This window comes from Macadamia integrifolia, unplaced genomic scaffold (assembly GCF_013358625.1).
Source record: "Macadamia integrifolia cultivar HAES 741 unplaced genomic scaffold, SCU_Mint_v3 scaffold_123A, whole genome shotgun sequence".
NCBI classification, from domain to species: Eukaryota; Viridiplantae; Streptophyta; class Magnoliopsida; order Proteales; family Proteaceae; genus Macadamia; species Macadamia integrifolia.
This window is the reverse complement of record NW_024870618.1, coordinates 24,113-43,895: the sequence shown is the minus strand read 5'-3', so window position 1 is coordinate 43,895 and position 19,783 is coordinate 24,113. Positions and strand designations below refer to the sequence as shown.

The window sequence follows — 19,783 nt, the reverse complement described above, 5'->3', positions numbered from 1 at the left end:
AAAAAAAAAAGAAGAAAAACAGGCATGATAATAGTTATAATTGGATTAATAGATTTCTCATTGAATGATGGACGCCATTATTATGTTATAGTTTTCTCTTTCTTGGTTAGTGTTGGCGTTTTTCTACCCCACACCCCCACTGCCTCTCCAAATTTTTTTTTAAGAACTGCTAGAATTTATTATTACTGATCAATGTACTTAATACTGAGTGCAATTAGAGTGTCAGTCTTCACTATGACATACTAATCAGGACGGAGTTGTTGTTAATGTCACAGTTTTGATTTAAAGTACTAGAATTATTTGTATTTTAGAACCAGAAAAAACAAGTTATAGAAATTTATATATAGGTGGTTAAAATTTTCACTCATTATCCACTCTTGAATGCAAAATGCTACAGGAAACTATATGATTCCCAACCCCTGCATGCTAGCAAACCTGCTATTGGACCATTGGGAGGGGTCAAATTAAGATGAGTTTGTCGATTTTACATTAAATTCTCCCAATAAAAGAAAGGAAAGGAACAGATTGCAAAATAAAAAAGAGACATTTCTTGTAGGGAAGGAAATTTTTTTGCAAGATGAGATACTGTATTGGACAGGGAAGTCAATGTTGATGTTAACGTAAACATAAAAAGGATCATTGATGCTGAGGAGACCTTTTGGTTTAGAAATCTTGACATTTTCGTGTTTCTGAGGGTGATCGTAATACTAGATTTTATCATGCAATCACCAAGCATCAAACCAGACGGAGAAGGATTGATTTTATTTGGAACCCTGATGGGGTCAGGGTCAAAGGAACTCAGAATATTGCAAGGTTTTTTTCTAATCATCTGGCGGATGTTTTTTCCTCTTCTCACCCTTTGGACCCTTTCTTTGTGGAATGTCTCTTTCCCAGAATTCTCTCGGAGGACTGTGCTAATTCTCTATGCTCTTTACTTGAGATGTCAAAAATAAAAAATGTCGTTTTCTCGTTTGGCCCTTATAAGGCTCCTGGAATTGATGGATTCTAAGCTTGTTTTTATCAAAAACTTTGGGATCTTGTTGGCACTTATGTTTGCCAGTTTGTTCACAACTTCTTTACTAACTTCTCTTTTCCCTTTGAAACTAATCATATTTTAATTTGCCTTATACCAAAAAAGGAAAATGCTGCCCGTGTTGAAGAATTTTGACCCATCAACCTTTGTAACGTTTCATATAAAATTATTGCAAGCATTGTGGCTAATTGACTCAAAAAACACCTCTCTTCTTTTATCTCTCCTTTTCAAGCTGCTTTTCTCCACGGTAGACAAATCTCGGACAATATAGTGGTTTCCCATGAGATTTTTCATTTTTTGAAAAAGAATAAAAAATGGAAGTTAAGTTTTGTGGCTATAAAGATTGATGTGGCCAAAGCGTATGATAGATTATAATGGGGCCTTATCAAGTCTCTATTTGAATTTCTTGGTTTTGGGAAAGACTGGTGTGATATGACACATTACCCAATATCTTCGGTCTCTTATTCTATCAGATTGCAGGGATCTTCTTTTGATCTTGTTGAACGCTCTCATGGAATTCGGCAGGGCTGCCCGTTGAGCCATTACCTGTTTATTTGTGCCATGGAAGGTCTCTCTCGACTTATAGGGATCTTAATTTGTTCAAAGGAATTAAGATAGCCCGTAGGGCCCCTAAGATTTCTCACATTTTTTTTGCGGATGATTTTTTCATTTTCTATCATGCTACTACTGACTATCTTTTGACCATTAAGGTGGTACTTGATTTGTTTACTAACCCTTTTGGGCAACATGTTAATTTTTTCAAGAGTGGAATGTTTTTCAGTAGCAATGTTCCCAATTCTGATAAAATCCGTCTTTGTTCTCTCCTTGTTATCAAGGAAATTAGTAAGGATACTGTCTATCTAGGGACTGATCTTCTTCATCCCAGGTCTCGTGTTTCAAGCCTTGAAAATGTTGTGAGCACAATGGATAGAAGGTTATCTATTCAGAAATCAAACCTTCTATCTTTTGCTGGGAGGAAAATTTTGATCCAATTGGTCCTTTACTCTATCCCAAACTACCTGATGTCTTGTTTCGCCTTTTCGAAAAAAATCTGTCATAATATTGATTCTATTTGCCCCCGGTTTTGGAGTGGATCAACTTCTTCCTCAAAAAACTGCATCTCATTTCCTAGAAAAGTTTACTCTCCAGCATTTCATGGTAGTTTGGGTTTGAGAGATGCCAACACGCAAAATAAAGCTCTCCTACTTAAACTTGGTTGGTGGTTGTAGAAAGGGAAGTATGACAAGTACGGTATGACATAGGTTGACAAAGAAAAGAGTAATTTAAAACTCTCAAAACCAGGAAGAACTCTTTCTTTCCCAGAAGCCTATCCCTCTTTTGATGTAACACAATGGATGAAGTCTCATCACTTTAGAGTCGGTAACCTATTTCTTTAGTAGTGATAAGTAGGAGCGAGAGGGGAAGAACCATTTCTTTAACTAATCATTATTAATGGGGTTAGGGGGATCTAATCTCATGATTAACAGTGGATTTTTCTTGAAACTCTTAGACTTTGTACGAAGTTGGTCATAGATCAGCTAGCGCTCAGGCACATGCTAATGTGCACGGAAAGACTTGCTTGGTTCTCGCGGTTCACACGTCAAAGTGTTTTGAAATGTGTCAGCAGATGCATGGAGCTAGAGCCCGACGGGGCTACAAGCACTGTGTGATGAAACTCGCATTACACTCACTGGGAAACCGAAATGAAAGTCGCAACTTTCAAACAACCCTGATTTTGGGCACCAAGCGTAGGCATGGGAATGGAAATTGAAGCTTGTGGACCACCTGATTTACAATCAGCCTACGATCGAGCTGGTCTAGCTACGACCACCCTTGCTCTAATAAACCTTTCGAGCTTCCACTTGCTGCTGAGCCCCAAAAGCGCCAACAGCCCCAACAGCCCCAACAACCCCAACGACAAACGAACCTACGGGTGAGCATTTTCGGGGAGTAGCCTGCTTATTCATACATGATATCTGTTTTGTGAATTCCTCTTTTCAGGCATGCATTTCAAATGTTGACTGGATTTTCTGCTATTCAATGAGAGAGCTTTTGAACTTGGAGTGTGTATGGTGGGCCAATAACTGTTCAGTCTGGTCAGTCCCACTTCTTGACCGATCTGGTTCGTGGAAGGGTTATGGTTCCTCTTGTAAAACCATTGCATAATTCCCTGCTCAGTCATTTCTCTACTGTTTTGGCTCTTTTCTGAGAGGTTGTTTTCACTTTTCATAGCTCATCATTTGGCTATTAATAATGCCTTAGTACAACAATAATGTTACTTGGATTATTACATTTCCTATTTGAATGGATGGACGCAATTAGTGTGTTATAGTTTTCTTTTTCTTCGTTATTGTTTACCATTTATATCCAAAAAAGAAAACAATGAAATGGAAAAGATGACTAATTATGGGAGAAAAAACCCTCTTAATCCAATCTTACCTATACCCAATCACAGACAGGCACAAAAAGACCATACAATCCCTTACCCTGTGTGCTAAAGATTCTTCCACGCACCTTCCAATTGGCCCTGCGAGTTGGTAGGATTCTTCTCCCTAATATAATTGGATTAATAGATTTCTTATTGAATGATGGACGCCATTATTATATATGTTATGATTTTCTTTTTCTTGGTTAGTGGTGGCATTTTTCTAACCCTACATCATACTGGCAAGGTTCAATGAACTTACAATTGGGTGCAATTAGAGTGTCAATCTTGAACTATAACATACTAATAAGGCTGAACTGTTGTTAATTTGACAAGTTTGATTTTAAGTATTAAAAGTATTTGTATTTGAGAACCAGAAAAAAACTATTGTAGAAACTTATACATAGGAGGTTAAAATTTTCACTTATTGTTCACTCTCTTGAGATAAGCATATTCAAATCAAAATAGGCGATTGGCTAGACGGGCCTTATATTTCATAGATTTTTGTCTAATTATATTATTAGATTATGGGAGAGGGTTGTGTGAGCAAATACGGTATTCTACATTCTTTCATAATGATTTTTTAATTATTTTATATATTATTATTTTAAAAAATAATATAAAACATGTAGTACACGTAAAACTCAGAGAACATTTTCGCTTAGATTCTTTACGATCCAATATATGGTCTCAATGTATTGAAACCCTTGAAACAATTGGATATTAGTTGGTGTGAGGCCTTGTTCAGATTACCAATTTCTCAAACTTTTCAAAATGTTGACCTAAGACAGAATTCTTTGATAGCCTAATTGAGATTCCTGCGTTGACTGAACCAAGTGGAGAGGGTTGGAAAGTGGAAACTGACAAAAGGGAAAGGAAAGCTCTTTCATGAAGAAGTCTCAGATAAATTTCTTTGAGTTTTCTTTGAAAAGAAGAAGCAAAGGGAAGGGGTCTACTTCTGGTCTACGCAACAATATTTCTCTCTGGTCCGCATGCTGCCACATGGGAAATCCAAACAAAAGTCTCTACCCATTGAACTAGCAGAGCTATTACAGGTCTGGCCTCTGATTCTCAGAGAGGACTGGCTTCTGTTCTTCCAATCTAGTTACCCCAGTCAAGGTTTAATTGTATGGGATCGGTCATGATCGATATCGATTCATTGTTTAGATTGGATGGTAATATCTTTGATTTCACCTTTAAAATTATTCCTATCAATCCTTTGATATAGTATCGATTAGATTCGGATTGGTCAAGATCGATATGATCCAATTCCATCGATTCTGATCGATCCAATCTCTCAACTCTCAAGTATAGTTCTAACTTCTAAGTATCGGTATTGGATTGATTGTATTGGACATTAATATTAGCTGAGACCGATACTAATACCTCACAAATCTAGATGGGGTGTCAATATCAGTTTAGGGGTAAGAGTATAAAAAAATGTACAATAAATATGTAGATTTGGACCAATATGATACCAATTCTATCGTATCAATATTGATACCGATAACAATAAATATGTTCATGTTTTCATGTATCAATTTGTAACTCATCATCATCTAAAACCTTATCTCAACTTAATGAGGTCAGTTATATGGAGATTCCAAGTAAGGATAAATGCAAAAAGATTTATGGATTATGATTAATTATAATAATGCCGACTCTCAACTTAACAAAACAGTCATAAGCTTATAATGACTATGTGGACTGATTGTGGGTGAGGAGGGATTTAAACCCTCGACACCGGGTTCGTAGTCATGTGCTCTAATCCTCTAGCTACAGGCTCTACCCCATCTCCACTAAACCTGTTTCCTTCCAAAAAACGAACATTTCCCCCACCCCCAACAGCCATTTCATTTCGGGATGTGAACACCTTTCTCTCCAGTATGAATTTATGACCGACATGTCCTTTTTATTTGTCTCCGAACTTTTAGATTGTGACTCAACCAGGAACGGTGCGTTGGGAAATAAATTTTATAATCAATAAATTTAATTTTCTTCAGTGGGAAACAGGAAAAAGATAAATAAAAAAACATCAACGCGCGAAAGTAGCAGGAATGTGGGGAGGGAGGGTGGGGTTTCTGGAATCATCTCAAGTTCTGCAATCCAAAAGTTTTATATATATATATATATTAGAAGTAATGGGCATACACAAAGAAAGGTTAGTTTTTCTAAGTTGTTATTGAATCTCAATGGCAGCGTCCAAGAATAATGCTGGTTCTGCCTCTTCAAGTTCGAAGTTTGAAGTGTTCTTGAGCTTTCGCGGTAAAGACACTCGTACCAACTTCACCGATCACCTCTACCATGCCTTGCTTGATGCTGGGATTCACACTTTCAGGGACAACGAAGAACTCCTAATGGGGAAGAAGCTTGTGCCGGAGCTAATCGATGCGATCGAGCAGTCGAGAATCTCTATCCCCATCTTCTCGGAGAACTATGCATCAAGTAAATGGTGTCTCAATGAGCTCACTAAGATCTTTGAGTGCAAAAACACAACGGGTCAGGTGGTTCTGCCTATTTTCTACATTATCGAACCCTCTGCAGTGCGAAACCAGACCGGGAGCTATTCAGAGGCCTTTGAGAGACACCAGACTTGTTACGACTACACGACTGTGCAGAAGTGGAAGGAGGCCCTGAGAGAGGTTGGATCATTGAAGGGATAGGATTCCAAGAACACTGCTAACGGGTGAGTACTGATCACTACACCAATTACGATTCCCCTTTTAGTTTTGTATTTATTGTCAAGGTTTTATTTTTAGATTGGATTTAATTAAGCAGTAGACTGATTGATCCCAACTCAAACATCCATCAATGAACCTAAATTAGGATCAATAATCTGCTACAATTATTTCGGGGGAGTGTCAATATATTACAGAGCAGACTGCTTAAAAACTTCCATACTAGAAGTTGAGGATGATCACTATGCCTCTTTCGTGTCTTAATTTAGAAGTAGAAATGCAGGATTTTTTGTGTGATAAACTTCATGAAGTTAAACTAAGAACAGGGTAGCCCTCACCCAGATAGAAAGAGCAGGAGGAACATCATTCGAGACAAGTAGAGAAATTTCCTTCAATCTCTGGTGGGGCTTCTGTATTCTTTCAGTTTCTCTTTGTTTCTTTGGTATTCAGAGTTATTGTAAAGGCTTTTAGGCTTCTGATCTGTATATGGGGCCTCTGGTTCCTGTTTCTTTTTCTTTCCCTCTATGAAACATTTTTGAGAAAATTATATGATTACCTAGTTTAGGATTTACCTTTACAAAATTTCCCAACCTACATTTCAGTTAACAAAAATAAATTGTTTTAGATTTTGGTTTACAAAACTATCCAAAACAGTTTTCATCCCTCTGGGGAGATTTTTTGACAATTTTAACCCCCACATCCCTTCTCCCACCCGCTCCGATCCCTTCTTCTTGCCACCCTTTTCTCTTGGAAAACAACCATGGCTTTATATCAACTTTCCAGAGGCAATGGTTGCTCGAATCGTTGATCCCAACACTGAGGCCTTGACCCATCAGATTCTTGCTCCATGTGATAGTGATGAAGGAAGACCTCCCACGCAATCTACCCTGGTAAATGCAAGTTACTATATTCTGAGCAGCTTTACTGGTACTTGAAGACGAATCTGCCACTTGAACTCCATTCTCACCGAAACATGAAGGAAAATCCCTCATTCGGAGACCAGGAATAACCACAATTTTCTTTTGATTCCTTCCGTAATTTTATTGGGTAACAATCACAATCTGATCTTTCTTTGGGAGAAGAGATAGAAAGAAAACCAATAGGAAAATAATACAGGAAAAATGAAACCAATGGGAAAAACAAAACCAAAGGACAGGAAGAAAGATAGAAAGAAAAAAATGAAACAAATAGAAAAGGGAAAAAGATCTCCCACCTCAGGAAAAAATGGGAAAAATGAAACAAATAGGAACTCAAGAACCCATCTCCCTGAATGCTTTGAAACCTTCAAAAAACCAAAAACCGAACTCGCTTAAGGAAACAACAAGATCCCCGCTCCTAAATTAAAGATAAATTTAGGGAATGTAGGCCATAAAAAGGATTTGGAGAAGCAAACAAACATGAGACTCGGTTTGCCTCACTGTCAATATCTCACTCTATCTCTGCTAAAACACATCTCTTAAATAATCTAGGAAAATAATACAGGGATATTGCTTCTGCAACAAGTTTTGTGGGGGAGCCAGCAATGGTGAGGGTGAGGTGTTCGGTGGTGTCAGCAGCTGAGATGAGGTGTTGGGAGGTGGACAATTAGACTGCAGGAGGAAGAAGAAGAAGCAGGGGGTAGGGATGGGTGTGGTGGCAAGAAGAAGAAGAAGGGGGTAAGAGTGGACACCCAACAATAGGAAGATGTGGGTGGTGAGGTGACTACAGGGCTGGGGGCTTGTGCTAAGGCAATTGCCGTGGCTGGCAGCGATTTGCATCCATGAAATGGGGGTAGAAAGAAGAAGGGGATAGGAGAGGGTTGGAGAAGGGTGGTGGGGGTTAAAATTGTCAAAAAACCTCCTCAGTTGAGTTGAGGGATGAACATAATAGTTTTGTAAACTCAACTTAAAACAATATATTTTTCTTAACTAAAACATAGGTTGGGTAATTTTGTAAAGGGAAATTCAAAAGTGAGTAATCATGTAACTTTGATCTCATTAGAAAAAAAGGTTTTCCATGGTTGAATAACTACTAACCTAGATTAGTCAGTTGATTAAAAAAAAGATAAATTACATGTGAGGTACCAATTACCCAACGCTTAAGAAAGTAATTGGGTTTCTACAAGAAAGAAAAAAAAAAGGGTACCTGATGTTTTTTTGTCACTTCTTCTTCCCTGGCCAAAAAAACAGTACCAGTATGACACTTGGGATTGATTTTGTTTAATATTTTACCTAGTAAAAAAGAAGCTAAAAGACAATGTACACTTAAACATAGTTTGGTGTGGTGGGGTGGGGTGGGCTGGGGTGCCCGCCCCTCATAAAAAGCGAAAATCTCACCCCTATTGATGCTTCTTCTAATGCTCTCATTGACTCTTGCTCTGATGCAAGGGTCATGCTGCCTTTAAGGAACCCTCTCCCTTTTAATTTACCTTTTTATGGTTCAGGTGTGTCTACAAATCTTCCACTCTCCTGCCCTAGCCTTAACCTTCTACTTCTACGTACTCTCCTGTGACTCTCTCAGTCACTCTCCCTTTCCCTCCCTGCCCCGTGCTCCCTCTGACACCCCTTTGCCTTCGTTCATTGCATTTAAAGCTGATTAATCTTTGGCAACTGATCTGTGAGAATGAATATTTCCTTCACCTTTTTTGGTGATCAATGGTTGTTATTTAAATATAATATTATTTAATTATGTGAAAATAGGTAGAATACGTTATTAAAAGAGTTGAATTTTCTTTCGAGAATTTTTTAAAATTTAAATGTTTTTTTATGAGAGAAAATATAAATAATTAATTTCTAATTAAGCTAAGAGAGAGACAATACTACCTGGTCGTGCGGCCCCAACGTCAGCATAGAGACCAATGGAAGCATGTATTAAGGCATCCAAGAGAGGGATACTTTTGCCATAGCGTCTACTATTTTTACAGTATTCAAACCCAATTTTCAAATTGCCAAACTAATTAAACTCAAATTTTATTTCTGAATTATTCTAGATCAAAATTTCCACTATCATCCTCCCCAAACTCCGCTTATACTTGTCTATGTTTTCTTTCATTATGAAATTTTGGTGGGGGTGCCTAATGTTGAAGTTTGGGAAGATTGGGATTTACCTGTTTGGGTGCCACCTTTTGCCGTCATGTGTCAGATATAGAGCCTTCACTGTAACCTATAAGAATCACTAATCCACAAGTCTTTGGCACCTCACTTCTCCCACCTACCTCCCCCAAATCAACAACAACAAAATAAATAAATAAAATAAAACTCAGAGCAATCCCAAACGCTATGAGATATCAATTATTTTATATCTAGCACAAAGAAATTATACTTACCACTTCCGTGTATTTACAAATGTATGAATTTTTTTTTTTTTTTTGTAGAACAAATCTATGAATTCTAATGCATCCCTTCAATGATAAAAGCCTTTTATTAATTATTTTGTAATACTTAAAACAATTTTTAATAATAAAACAGTAGATTTTTTATAAAATATTTTTAAAAAAAAATTAATGTCTTGATCAGTTTTGGGGTAGGAATGTGGCAATCATTTTTAATATTCATTCATTTCTTAGGAGGTATTAATCTGGATTAGGAATACCCAAATAAAAAGTTCTAGGTTTAGAGTTGAACAAATGTCCTTTCTAATTTGTTCTTCTCCCACTTGAGCTATAGGATGATTTTTTTCCCCTCAACCTAAACCAAGCGGAGTTTAGGGTTACTACAGAAACAGGGGGTTGGGGGAGAAAAAACACATTTTTAGACTTACGTAATCTACTTTAGTTCATATAGTTCACTTATGGTTTTGTATCTCCATGTCGAACTTTGTCGATTCCTTTCCGTTATTATTCATAATCCAAATTATTAATTCTTCTATTGTTTAAATTATGCAGGCATGAAAGGAAGTTAATAAAATTAGTAGTTGCAACAGTTTGGAGTACATTAAACAAAACACCCTCGATTGTTTCTGAAAACCTAGTTGGAATCCAACCTCATATTGAAAAAATGTTAAGGTTGTTAAACATTGAATCTAATGACAGAAAAATTGTGGGGATTAATGGCTTTGGAGGCATTGGCAAGACAACGATCGCCAAGGCTGTCTACAATACAATATTTTCTCACTTTGAAGGATGTAGCTTTATTGTAAATGTTCGAGAAATTGCTCAACGCCATAACGGACTTAACCGTATACAAAATCAGCTTTGTCGTGACATTCTAAAACAAGAAAACCCAAACATTACTAGGGTTTATGATGGATCTACTTTGATCAAACAAAGATTCCGCAAGAAAAAGGTTCTAATTGTTCTTGACGACGTGGACCACGATAGTCAGGTAAATGCATTAGTTGAAGATTGTGAATGGTTTGGTATTGGAAGTAGGATCATTATCACAACTAGAAATAAGAGAATCTTACTTGCTCAAAAAGCAGAAGGGATCTATGACCCCAAGGAAATGGACTTATATCAATCTCTTCAAATTTTTAGCTGTCATGCTTTTAGAAGGGACCAACCTCCAGAAGATTATTTGGAACTCTCAAAAGCTGTGGTAAAAACTACTGGAGGGCTACCCTTGGCTCTTCAAGTTGTGGGTTCATCTTTATTTTGCATGGAAAAACCAGTTTGGCAAGGAAAATTGGAGAAATTGCAAAATATTCCAAATAACGAGGTCATGCGAAGATTGAGAATAAGTTATGATGGACTAGATTATGAGGAGAAACAGATGTTTCTTGATACTGCATGTTTTTTAATTGGAGCGCGTAAGGATGTTGCATGTTGCGCATGGGAAGGGTGTAAATTTTATCCCAAAGTAGGACTTGACGTTCTCCGACTAAGATCTTTGATAACAATTGGTGAAGATGGTTATTTGGGAATGCATGATCAACTCCGGGATCTTGGAAGGGAAATCGTTCGTCAAGAAAATATAAGTGAGCCATGGGAGCGTAGTAGAATATGGTTGCAAGAGGAAGCGTTGGATGTATTGAATATGAAGATGGTTGGTAAATAAACATTTTTTTATGAGTTGATGGTTTTTTTTTTTTTTTTAATGGTGATTTAGTAATATTTAAGGTTCTTTTTGCAGGGAAAAAGAAAAATTGAAGGACTCATTATTGACATCAGAGATAGATCAAGGAGCCGGTGTTTGGTGAATGAAGAATTTGCTGAAATGACTAAACTAAGGTTTCTTAGAGTCGATTATGCACATTTTGCTGAAAATTTCACACATCCATTTTCACAATTGAGATGGCTTAAGTGGATGGGATGCCCTATGAAATTCACACTAACCAATTTTGATCCAAGGAAACTGACTGTTCTTAATCTGGCGTGTAGTGAGATCACAGAACACTGGATGGGTTGGAACAGCATCAAGGTCTCCTTAAAGAACTTATTTCTCTTTTGGTTATTTTAGCAATAATAAACCTCCTTAAGATGGAGCTTAATCTCTAGCTAATAGCTGATTTACTCTCTTTTTTTTTTTTCCTACAGATGGCAGTAAATCTAAAAGTTCTAGATCTCACGTCTTGTGAACAACTATCAAGAACACCTGACCTTTCAGCAAATAGATGCTTGGAGATATTGATTCTTACAGGCTGTAAGAATTTAGTTGAGATTGATGCATCCATTGGTCTTTTGGAGAGGTTAAGAATCTTAGATGCTTCTCAATGCTTTGCGATTAAATCATTCCCAGTCAAGCTTTCAAACCTGATAAATTTAGAGATATTGAACCTTAAAGCCTGTGGGAATCTAGAGGAGATACCAAGTGATATTGAGAAATTGGCAAAATTGAAAAGTTTGAGGTTTTTCAAAAGCAATTTTAGTGTACTACCAGCTACCATCAGTACTCTTACTTGTCTTCAGGCACTTAGTTTAAGAGAATGTGAGAAGCTTCGGCGCATCTCAATTCTTCCCTCAAGCTTAACCTGCCTGAGGGTTGAATTCTGCTATGGACTAACCGAGATTCCAGGTGTTGATGGATTGGAATCGTTGGAAATCTTGGATGTTGTTTTGTGCAGATCTTTGGAAAGATTACCATATCTATCAAATTTTAAAAAATTGAAGCGCTTGTTAGTTGCAGGCTGCTTCAATCTGACTGAGATTCCAGGACTCGAAAAATTGGAATCCTTGGAAGAATTAGATATTTCTTGGTGCAATTGCTTGGGAATATTACCAGATTTATCAAATTTGAAAAACTTAAAGATTCTTAAAGCTTATTATTATTGCTCCAAGCTAACAGAGATTTCGGGTCTCAGTGGATTGAAGGAATCCTTGGAACAATTGAATATTAGTTTTTGCGAGTCTTTGAAAAGATTACCAGATTTCTCAAATTTTAAAAAGTTGAATAAGCTGGAGGCTATATTCCTGCGGACAAAGATTCCAACTGCCGAAGGGTTGGAATACTTGGAAGAAGATCTCGATGCCATTGGGGTTTTCAGCCATGGTTTCATGTATTGGCATGGTATACGCTGTATCGACGTAAGCAAAACAGAGGAGATCAAATTCAAAAGAAGGGTCAACTTTACCACTCCACGCTGGCGGGGAAAGCAGCAGCAACCGTCAAGGTTGTAAGAAAGAGGATGGGTCTTCTGGTGTGCGCAATCAGATTTCTTCTCTGCTCCGCATATTACAGGTCTGACCTCTTCGGAGGAACTTCCAGTATTCATTCATTCCAGGTACTTTCTTCTCGTCTCTCTTTCTCAGAAATCTTTGCTTCTGGTTATGTGATGTGTATATATGTTGTCAAGGCTCTAGCATTCGAAGAGTTCTGCTCTGCGTCACAGAGTTTCACCATAGAGAGAAAAACCTTAGAGTAAGAGGCTACAGAAGATCTCAGTTGGACTCTTATTACATGGTTCTTCATTACAGATCGTGGGCCAAACTTCAACCTTGGTTTAGGAATTTCATTCACACTCAGTTTTGTGATTGATCATTTTTATTTTTATGGTGGGGCAAACTTCAACCTTGGTTTAGAGAATCCATTCACACTCAGGTATGTGATTGATCATTTTTATTCTTGTATTCTATACTCAGAGAAAAAAGTGGGTGGCCTTAGAGTAGTTGTTTGCGATGAGGAGGGGAATCCTATGACGGCAATCTTAGAGCCTCAGCTGTTTGGTTCGACTGTTGAGGGAAGGCTCTGGCACTCTGATTTGATATTTTGGAATGTATCTCTCTTGGTTATCTTGTGTTAAAATTGTTTTCCTTTTGTTGCAGTAAATCCATTTTACCTATAAAAAAAGGAAAAAAAAAGCAATCGTTCATCTTTATCTTTGTTTATTAAAATAGATTGTTTCTGATTGGAATTACAAAATTCTCCGAGATGCGTTACATTTCCCTGTAGTAAGCTAAGCTCCTACTAGCTAGCTAGGCATACTCTACATACTTTTCTGCCTTCATATAATCAATCAGTGGTGAACTATTTCCATCTTTTATTGGGGTCTTATAGTACTCTCTCCACCAGCACATGAAGCTACTCTCCTGCAAGAAAATCTCTGGTGAAACTTTAAGATTTTCTATCAAACCCATTACATAACTCTCAAACTCCTTCACGTCTAGTGATTCTTCTGGTTCACAGTCGGCTTCCTTTCCATTCTTCAACAGCTGTATTGAAATCATAGCATCCTCCACATGTGCCCAAAAACAAGAATCCTCTGTTAAAGTAACAGCCTTGTTCCTCATCGATAAGTACTTCATCTCATTCTTTTTATCTGGGGTGAATAAGATTGTATGTCCAACAAGCCCAAGAATACAGAGTTTCAACCATCCTTCTGCCTTGTTCCTTATCGATAATTTCTTCTGATTCTTTGCTGCCGCAGCCTCCGCCGCCGCTGCTTTCTCATCATCATCCTCCTGCCATTTCTGCAACAGTTTATAATGCTTGGGTCTATGTTTTAGATACTTCTTTTGGCCTGGAATCTTGTAGAAATCTGCAATATCAAGAGGCTCAACCATCCTTCTATAATTTGTTCCAGCACGAAGATAGCGTAATTGTAATGGAACACCTCCTTTCTGCTGGGGTTTTTGAGTTGCTTCTTCTACCACCTTCTTCCAATATTCTGTGAGAGACTTCTTCCACTTAATTACTTCACCACTTTCAGAGGGTATGCTCTTGTAGCAGTCATAGTAGCCGCTGCCCACAGTAGTCCAGGAGTCCTTCTTGAACCATTCAAGTTTGGCCATATTGATTTTTGCTTTATTCAACTCCATTTCAGAATCCTCTCTTTCCTGCTTCTCTATGTCTGCCATCAAAATGCCATGCAAGTTGTAGTACTCCTGTCACCAATATGAGGATTCATTTAGGAGAGGTGGAGGGTTACAGGTGATAAGAGCTTTCATAACAGTTACTATGTTTACTACAATTTTATTTAGTTACATAATTATTTCAAGTTATGAATAGAAAAACTTTCATATTGTTTTAGTTTTAGTTTCATTTCACTTCAATTCAAAATAAACAGGGCCTTAGTGAAGAAGCAATACCACACAAGGGTTATAAACCCAAGAAGATTATCCTGAACTTGGCCATTTCAACTAGACTAAATTGAAATTCAGGAAAATCAATGGCCTAATACTTGTCATGCATTCCGGGGAGATGGGTTAAGAGACTTGTTTAAATCAGTTGCGTCAAATTGATTCATGAATCTTCAATTTATGGAGGTATGGGACAAGGAAGGCATCTACAGGTTATCTTTGCATGAGGCTTTACATAATTCAAGCCTAAGTTGAAGTTGTGGACGGTAGGATGTCTTGTTTTTTAGTTGCATGGATTTGTGGGCTAATTCTGAGCGAAAAGTTCTCATTTCTACACTCTTTTTGGAGGCGACATGGGAGGATTGTCTTTCGCCAAAAGAGTCTAAGATATTCACATAATTAAGGAACTGAGTTTTCCTAAAGCCATGGTGAAGGGAATAATTGCTTTCATATGGAGGGAAAGGGTAACATGCAACAGAAGGAGGGTATTATCGATTTTGAATTTTTCTTTCATGTAGTGAGCAATGAGAATTCGTTCTCTTACCTGCAAGAAAATAAATAAATAAATAAAACATATCTTGTTAGGGTTGAGACACTTCATTGAATTACCTGAAATTTTGTAACTTCAGTTTCCTCCAGCTGCATACGCCTTCCAACCTCAAGCAAAGAAAGATCAGACAATCCGGGTACCCGTGATGAAAACCCGTTGGACAAATTAATTGATTTTTTGAGGCCTTCCAAAATATTTCCATATTCCTCAAGTCTAGACGTATTGAATTCTTCTAAATGTCCCAAAATATTGCCATAATCCACACTAGGATTATCCAACTGAGATCTTCCTTTAGCCTCCAGCAATTGTGTAACTGAATCTGGTTTATTTAAACAGACACAACCTGATGTAGAGCACATTAGATATGTACCAAAAGGCTTATTATAACCTTTTGAATGGGAAGTTGATGGATCGCTAACACTGGGACTGTTTGATGGGATTAAAAGAAGAGGTATCTGATCTTGAACAGAGACTACATGCAAGAACTGAGAATTCCATATTGGTCGATCATAAATGGCTTGTCGGAGGCCATTGCTGCTAACAATTGGAGAACCAAAGGTGATGCATAGAGGGAGAGGGAGAGGGAGATCATTGGTCTTCGAAGAAGAGAATCTCTGTAGGATCTCCAAGGTGACGAGTGAAGCAACCAATCCTCCCAGAGAATTACCAGTGACAATGAGTGGTCTTGAAGACTTCTCCAACTACATAATTTAAAAGAAGAAAAAATTGACTCAGAAAGTGTTAGAAATTAAGAAACATTTCACCAACACATACAGTTTAGTGGATATATTTATCTAAAATGACCATTTTCAAATTCTGTCAGGTGTTGAGAACCCTACTGCGATTCGGTTTCAACACTTGCTTCGGCAGGGGCAATTTTGTGGCTGACTTCCTTGCTGGAACTGCGGCTATCTCTCAGTCCCCCCTTTCCTTTAATGATTCTTCCCCTCCTACCTCTAATTTTCCCTTTTTTTGTTTGCTGATGTAGCTTTTTTACCAAAAAAAAATGACAACCTTACTTAAAGGCTGTTAAAGGTTAGGCTATATATATATATATATATATGGTTTTGAAATGATGTTACTATACCTACACAAACGTGGGGATGTTTTATTTATTTATTTATTTATCTATTATTATTATTGTTATTATTATTATTATTATTATTATTATTATTATTATTATTATTATTATTATTATTATTATTATTATTATTTCTGTTGCCCCATAGGATAATTCCTCTTTACTGCGCATGTGAAGAAAAATTGGATCCTAAAATAAAAAGGAGCCAGTTTTCCATGGGCATAGGAATTCCTTCAAAGATCATCAGCATCATTGAGTGTCAATCAGTCGGTCTAGACAAGTTTCAATTGAATCAATTGATCCCCTTATTTTAGGATCCCGACCGTACTGTGATTGGATTGTTCAAATACTCGGTCCTTATAGGCTAGGCATTTATCTCTAAACAGGCTCTTAAGGGGTTGGGTTGAGACGAGCTCTTAGGCAGTTGGTCTTGATTGGGTGACTTTTGGGCTGGGCCTTCACACCAAAAAAAAGTCAAAAAAAAAAAAATTGTTCTCTTACTTATTGGTTGAGATTGCAATATGAGCTATGGCTTAAGACCAAGAGTATTTCATTCGATTGATGAGATGGGTTACAATATACGGTTTAAGCCTTGAGTTTACTTAAAGATGTATGTTTTGATGAGATGCGTTGCAATATATGGTTTAGACCTTGAGTTTAATTAAAGATGTATGTCTAGAATGCATGTATGTAGTAAATTACTGTGCATCCCCGTCTAGATTTGAGAAAGGTAAATGCGGAAGGTAAAATTTTCACTTTAAGCAAAAACAAATAAATAAATAAAATTTCACGTACCCTTTGTTGACCAGAAAAAAAATTTACATGTAGCCTATTCAGAACATTCATTTAATTAAGCAATACAAAATTCTTGTCCTCAAAATTTAGCTGTTGCCTGGGTTGCAGCAAATAGCCAAAGAAATGGAATCTAAAAGAGCATTTTGGAAAATACTATAACCTAGAGGGTATTTGCATGTGAACCCAAAGGGGAAGTGAATTATTCCATTTCTTTGGCTGTCAACAAATTGATTGCAACCCAAATAGCAGCCAAATTTTTTCCGCCCTTGCCTATCTCCATTGACTTAGATTATACAATAATTCCATCCTCGTCTTCTAAATGAGGCTCTGATAAGTTTTTTTTTTTTTTTTTTTTTTTTTTTTTTTTTTTTTTTTTTTTTTCAGGTCAAGACTCAAGACTCAACAGAGGCTCAGATAAGGTGGTTAACCTGAGATGTACCTATAATCACATGAAAACCATGAAAGCCAGTTGCTAAGGAAAAGGTAGAACCATAAATACTATCCGAAATAGTAGAGGGTGCTTGGTAATATTCCATTCCTTGAAAGCCAGTGGATACTAGAGCTAGTGAAACGGTAGCTACTAAAGCGTAAACTACTCGTTTTTCCTTCCCTGCGAGTAGCATGATGAGCTCAAGTTACGGCAGAGAGCAAAACAATGACCTTATTGGCCTCTGGGTGAGATCCCTATAACCAAGCACATTCACTATACAACATCTAATCCTTTATGAGTTAATTTACAGCGGGAATGAATGTCTAGAGAGAGAGAGGTCGGCTGTTAACCGACTGGTCGTAGGTTCGAATCCTACTTGGGGAGATTTGATTCATTCTGAATTAAATGAATTCAGATTCTTAATTGGCTAGTTGTAAATAGCCCTAGGACTATGGAAGAAAGGATTATCCCGGATCTACACCGAGGTATTGACGGTGATTCTCAAATATCGCAGAACAAAATGTGATACGATAAGATAGGATGCAATAGAAAGAAAGACAGGGAACGGGTTGAGAGAGAGAGAGAGAGAGAGAGAGAGAGAGAGTACCTGCACGAACAGGCCATCCGGGAGGGAGCGGTAAAGAGCTCTAGCTGTTATATTGATAGATAAATATGGATTGGCTCGTATTTGTTGTTGCTGCTGTTGTCCGGCAGAAGAGGATGAAGAAGGACAAGCAAAAGCGAGAATTTCATATTTGGGTTGTTGATAAGTTTCATACGTAACAGAGAATGGTGACAACGGGGCGGGTGCATTGGAGCTCCTGGGTTTTTTGTGAAGGTCATTAATGGTTTCCCATGAACAACGAAGAAGATCTGAAGCCACCATGCACTCTGCCAGTTCTAGTCCACTGCTAAACCTGCAAAGGAAAAAATAAAATAAATAAGCCAAGTAACCAAAAAGATCTTTGACATTGAAACTAATTAGGGAAAAGGTAACAAAGAAATTCCTTACAAAGTACTCATTAAACTTTCTCTTGGATCGCGAACAAGGCTAATTAAGCAGAAGTTGATTTAAAGAATCAAGAATGAAAATGATAAGGAAAGTGGGTTTATGAAGATCCAACGATGAGGTCAAGCTGTTTAGTAGACCAGCCTCTTTCCTTTGGCATTGAAGAATAAAATGATGAACTAGGCTAAATAGTAGTGATGAATGAACCAAGAACGAAAATGAATGGTAAACTGTAAACTGGGTTTACTTAAGGGACAACGACGAGGTCAAACTGTTTAGCTGGCCAATCTCTTTCACGGGGCTTTGAAGAATAATACAAACAAAGGTTAGCAGGATGTTGATGAATGAGACACGAACGAAAATGATTATGAAACTGCGTCTACAAAGAGCCAAGATGAAAATTTAACAACCAATTAACATACATATATATGCTATGAGCCAGCTGTATTTTTTTTTTTGTCAAAGATTCTTTATTAATTATAGACTCAGTTTAATGCTCAAGAAGTCAAGTACAACTCCTATCTCTTTGGGGCCACTCACATGGAGTGTTTAATGCTCTTTATTATTTTCGGCGAAAGTTGAATGATCCTCATTTAACTTCGGTATGATCCGATCCATGCAATTGTGGGGTTAGTATGAGCCCATGGGACTAGTTAGATCAAAGGCCTAGATACCCGTTATTAACAGGAAAAAAAAAAAAAAGAGATTCGTTTTAATAATTCTATCTAGCTATTTTGAAATAGTGTATTTTAATTGGTATGAGATTTTTTTTTTTTACAAAAAATGTCATTGGAGATTTTAGACAATGAAAATTGAAGGTCGCATTCTATCCCAAGTCTGGTCACAACCAACAAGACTTTTATTTAGGGATGTAAATGGATAGTCAAATTTGAATTCGATTCGCATTTGTATCTGTTTAGGCGTATCTATATTTGGTCAATAGGTATCTGGATTCATCTGAATTGTCCAGAAAATAAGGATTGAGAGCAATTTGTATCTATTGCAGAGGGTTACATGAACTGCATCTAGAAGCTTTTAATTTTTTATTTATGATTTTTATTTTTAAGATTTAACAAGACTCTCGGCCTGTGTTTGGTAGCCAAGAGTAGAAAAGAGAGAAATATTTTGTACTTTTTTCTTGTTTTAAGGAATTTTCTTTGTGCTTGCCATGTCCTCAACCAAGTGAAGATTCATTTTTGAATTTCACCTTAAGAATAGTGAAGTTTTCTTTTACTACCAAAAATATAATTTTACCAAAAACACAAGAAAAAAAAAATACAAAAACTTTTCTTTCTTTTAATGATAGTTAAACATACATACTTTTTCTATTTTCTTTCATTTTTTTTTTTTT

At 37.1% G+C, this 19,783-nt stretch overlaps 3 protein-coding genes across 3 annotated transcripts in view; 2 read left to right on the top strand and 1 right to left on the bottom strand.

Moving 5' to 3' along the window:
- The window catches only part of LOC122070836 (disease resistance protein Roq1-like), a 42,649-nt gene extending 29,877 nt beyond the window's left edge, over positions 1-12,772 (top strand). Inside the window, exons 10-14 of the mRNA XM_042635080.1 lie at positions 5,658-6,100; positions 6,561-6,634; positions 9,999-11,097; positions 11,185-11,472; positions 11,589-12,772. Of these exons, the coding sequence (XP_042491014.1) occupies positions 5,658-6,100; positions 6,561-6,634; positions 9,999-11,097; positions 11,185-11,472; positions 11,589-12,668 (2,984 nt within the window). The 3' untranslated portion in view covers positions 12,669-12,772. The remainder of the gene's footprint in view (positions 1-5,657; positions 6,101-6,560; positions 6,635-9,998; positions 11,098-11,184; positions 11,473-11,588) is intronic.
- On the top strand, positions 5,590-6,145 carry LOC122070830 (TMV resistance protein N-like). The gene has a single exon (XM_042635074.1). It carries the CDS (start codon positions 5,651-5,653, stop codon positions 6,119-6,121), a length of 471 nt encoding a protein of 156 aa, XP_042491008.1. The 5' UTR covers positions 5,590-5,650; the 3' UTR covers positions 6,122-6,145.
- Positions 12,773-13,344: 572 nt separating the features above from the next.
- On the bottom strand, positions 13,345-18,648 carry LOC122070828 (senescence-associated carboxylesterase 101-like). The gene is made up of 4 exons (XM_042635071.1): positions 18,436-18,648; positions 18,031-18,340; positions 15,177-15,818; positions 13,345-14,372 (listed from the first exon to the last, which is right to left on the bottom strand). Exons 1-4 carry the CDS (start codon positions 18,444-18,446, stop codon positions 13,464-13,466), a joined length of 1,872 nt encoding a protein of 623 aa, XP_042491005.1. The 5' UTR covers positions 18,447-18,648; the 3' UTR covers positions 13,345-13,463.
- Between the last annotated feature and the right edge of the window lie 1,135 nt (positions 18,649-19,783).

What these genes read in the sequence shown, in the direction of transcription:
- LOC122070830 (XM_042635074.1), top strand. Translation starts at nt 5,651, where the DNA reads ATGGCAGCGTCCAAGAATAATGCTGGTTCTGCCTCTTCAAGTTCGAAG.
- LOC122070828 (XM_042635071.1), bottom strand. An exon ending in CGGATGGCCTGTTCGTGCAG is followed by an intron (nt 15,819 to 18,030) that starts GTACTCTCTCTC and finishes TAAATTATGTAG; the next exon opens with TTGGAGAAGTCTTCAAGACC. An exon ending in CTGAAGTTACAAAATTTCAG is followed by an intron (nt 14,373 to 15,176) that starts GTAATTCAATGA and finishes TATTGGTGACAG; the next exon opens with GAGTACTACAACTTGCATGG.